The sequence below is a fragment of the Sabethes cyaneus genome, chromosome 1 (genome assembly GCF_943734655.1).
Source record: "Sabethes cyaneus chromosome 1, idSabCyanKW18_F2, whole genome shotgun sequence".
Lineage (NCBI taxonomy): Eukaryota > Metazoa > Arthropoda > Insecta > Diptera > Culicidae > Sabethes > Sabethes cyaneus.
In genome coordinates this window covers 84,500,967-84,504,512 of record NC_071353.1, presented here as the reverse complement: position 1 = coordinate 84,504,512, position 3,546 = coordinate 84,500,967, and the positions used below count along the sequence as shown (strand labels likewise).

The 3,546-nt window shown below is 44.9% G+C and overlaps 1 protein-coding gene across 1 annotated transcript; it reads right to left on the bottom strand.

The window, feature by feature from the left end:
* Positions 1-1,302: 1,302 nt before the first annotated feature.
* Positions 1,303-2,091, bottom strand: LOC128745894 (uncharacterized protein K02A2.6-like). Its single transcript, XM_053842961.1, has one exon. The coding sequence runs from the start codon at positions 2,089-2,091 to the stop codon at positions 1,303-1,305; it is 789 nt and encodes a 262-aa protein (XP_053698936.1).
* Positions 2,092-3,546: the final 1,455 nt, after the last annotated feature.

The following is a 3,546-nucleotide window of genomic DNA, read 5'->3' as shown; positions in this document are numbered from 1 at the left end:
ACGTACTTCACTTCGTTCACAACATCAACATCCGAATCGTAAAAGCGCAGAGCGCGAGCTCCATTGGTATTTCTACGTCTTGAAAATAAGACGATAGATGTTTTGCTCAGATTTACCGAAAGTGCAGTTTCTTGGCACCACGTTTCCACGACGCGTAGTGCCTGCTGCATTAAGTCAAATAATGTGCTTATGCACTTTCCAACTACTAGGATGAGATAGTCATCCGCAAAACCATATGACGGATAGCCTAGACCATTGAGTTTCCTCAATAGGCCATCCGCCACAAGGTTCCATAAAAGAGGCGAGAGAACGCCACCTTGTGAACATCCACTTTGCTTCCAAATGCTTGCTTGCCGTAAGGACGAAAAAAGCAATCGGTTACTAAGCATTTGTTCTATCCACTTAATGATTATTGAAGGTGTGGAGTTCCGGCCGGCACGCCGCGGGGAAATCACCCGACACACCAGAGCTAATCGAGCTACGACTTACCTCGGTGATGGTCTGCGAAAGAAAGAGGACGATGCACGAAGGATACGATTCTCGTTCGTCTCCGACCGTATGAGTGCATTGGGATGAGTGCAATCTCACTAACTGTCAATTGACGCCATACGTACATTGTATATGAGACAAAGGTAGCTTATTCAGTTGTATTCGACTAAAGTATGTTCACAACAGACTGCCATACGTGTGCCCCACATCTTCCCTCTTCTAAAAAAAAGATATTTATTTGTTATGCACCATAAACTAATATATAGGGGAAAAAACAAAGGGTAAAACAACTTGTTAAAATTTAATTAGTCTCGAGCGTCTTTGATCTAATGCTTCAAGCTCACAAATCCGCACATAATATTTTAGATGTGCAGGTGTTTTCCGATCCCGAGTTGAACGACGTTGTACTAAATTATCCTCGTTTGCATCAATACCTGTGGTTGTTGTTTCATCCTTTCTCCAATCCTTTACCTTACGCGCTTGTGTCCCATGGCGCCGTACAATCTTCCCGTCATTATCACACAGAGTTAGAATACCATTATCTTCCTCCGTTACGGTAAACTTCTTCGGGTCAAACCTCGTATCCCCTTTTACCCGAGCTGTGTGTTCGATTATTACGAGATCTCCTGGATTAACACGACATTTTCTTGCACCCCGGCGGGCATCCTCATATTCTTTACCTAGTAATTTGATCCGACGATCCCTCGCACTGAGTAGATCCGCATCATGCTCCAAACTTTCACTGACTAGTAATGGTAATCGACGTCGAATCTTCCGACCCATCAACACTTCTTCAGTAGGCACTTTGGTCACTCAGTGGGCTGCTGCATTGTGTGCTTCCACTGCCGCTTGCAATTCTTTGACGTAATTCGTACCAGTGGAAATGGCCGTTGCTATAGCTTTATTGACAAGCTTCATATAACCCTCTACCAAGCCATTCTGTTGAGGGAAAAAAGGAGTACTGAAAATAGCATTTATACCTCGTTCTCTACAATATTTTTTGTAGTCTTCACTGTTGAATGGGGGACCGTTATCTGTTTTGATATTTTGAGGGTATCCCTCTATCTCAAATACTCGGTCCAAATAATTTTTAACGTGTTCAAGCCCCGTGGACCGGATTGGCTTCGCAAACAAATAGCGAGATCTATAATCCACGACCACTAGAATCAAAATTCCGCCCAATTTTGCGTACGGGCCATTGAAGTTCAGTGCGATTGTTTGCCAGGCTGCCTTTGGAGCAAACGAACGGGTCATCGGCGTAGGCTTCGCCGGTTTCCCAGTTGTAGCGCATGCCTGGCAGCCTTCTACCCACTGCTCAGCATCAACTGTCATACCTGGCCACCAAACCCGTTCACGCAGGATACTTTTTAGTTTTGCTGCCAGAGGGTGTCCAGTATGAGCTATGTCCAGTGCTCTTTTCCGTAGAAGTTCTGGAATTACAGCGCATCCTCTTTTCATTACAATACCGTTAAGAACCGATAAATCCTCTGCTATACATTTGAATTTGCTCAGGGTTTTGGGCCAAACTTCCGATTCAAGAGCGTTGATAACCCGTTGTAAGGTTTCATCCTTAGCAGTAGCGGCTCGTACTTCAGTTTCCATTAATATTCCAATGTCTTTAGCTTCAATGGTTGCAACTTCCCAAGGACTACACGTTTCGTCAAACGGATCATCATGTTCTTGTTTGTATAAACGGGAGGATGGGTCCGCAACATTATCGCGACCTCGGACATATTATATATCGTAGTTATATGGACTCAATCTTAGGGCCCAACCGTCTGCCCTAGTTAGCGCCCTTTTTGAGCTTTCACGGGCACGATTAAGAATAAACGCAACCCCCTGAGCATCCGTACGTAACACAAAATGACGTCCTGCTCGGCAGCGAAATGTCCTATTTTCCCGCATCGCAATCGACGTCCTGGGACGTGTGCTGAGTTTCTGCGAAACGTTGATACGTTTCGATCGGTAGAAGTTCGTCTGCGCTTGGGTGCGGGTTCACGCTGAGAATAGTGTCGACTGTTCACTGCAAAAATGTCAGCTTCCTGCGAAGAATTAGCTTCCCTGTCAAACGCCTCTTTTCGGGTTGCTGCTTGGACAATGTAGTTTGTGTCATTACCTGGTTCCTGACAAATCGGTCCTCCGAAGTTCGAAATCCACAGAGTCTAACTTTTTCTACCAGCCTGGCGTGAAAACCTATGACTGACTTCTCCTTGGCCTGACGCATATTTGTGAACGCTTGATGTTCGGCACCAATGTCTGTCATAGACCTGAGGTATGAGTCTATGTTGTTAACGACATTTGCATAACAGTTTGCATCCTCGAGGCTGGGGCGTAATTTAGCTGCTCGGTGTACTATACGTACGCCATCCAAATTGATCATCGTTTCAACAGTAAACAAACAGCCTGGCGTGAAAACCTATGACTGACTTCTCCTTGGCCTGACGCATATTTGTGAACGCTTGATGTTCGGCACCAATGTCTGTCATAGACCTGAGGTATGAGTCTATGTTGTTAACGACATTTGCATAACAGTTTGCATCCTCGAGGCTGGGGCGTAATTTAGCTGCTCGGTGTACTATACGTACGCCATCCAAATTGATCATCGTTTCAACAGTAAACAAACAGTAAGAAATGAGTCATAAGAACATAGCCAAACTCTTCCGTCCGCCGCGATGCACAAGCACCAGCACCGTCGATCGGCTGCACATTTTATGCTGACCACGCTGCTGGTGGTCCGGCATCGAACTGTGTTCGGCAAGGGTCACATTACAAGCATTACGTACATAGCGCAATTGAACAAATAAATAGAACCTTTTGCCGATACCTGCTGTCTTGGTAGTCTATCTCGTTTTAACATTAAGAAACATTGTAAACCACCAAGTATCGATTCCAAAATATCGATTTGTGACGATGTCACATTTCGAGTATAAATAGAACAGTCTTTGAATAAATGAATTGAATTGATTCCTATCCATCTTTAAGCTAGGAAGTTTTTATTGCGCCCCCTTGGCCTTCCGGACCTAAGGGCTGCGCTAATAGATGACATTCCGCTTCTAG

Coding starts and splice junctions, on each gene's coding strand:
- LOC128745894 (XM_053842961.1), bottom strand. CDS start 2,091: ATGGAAACTGAAGTACGAGCCGCTACTGCTAAGGATGAAACCTTACAA.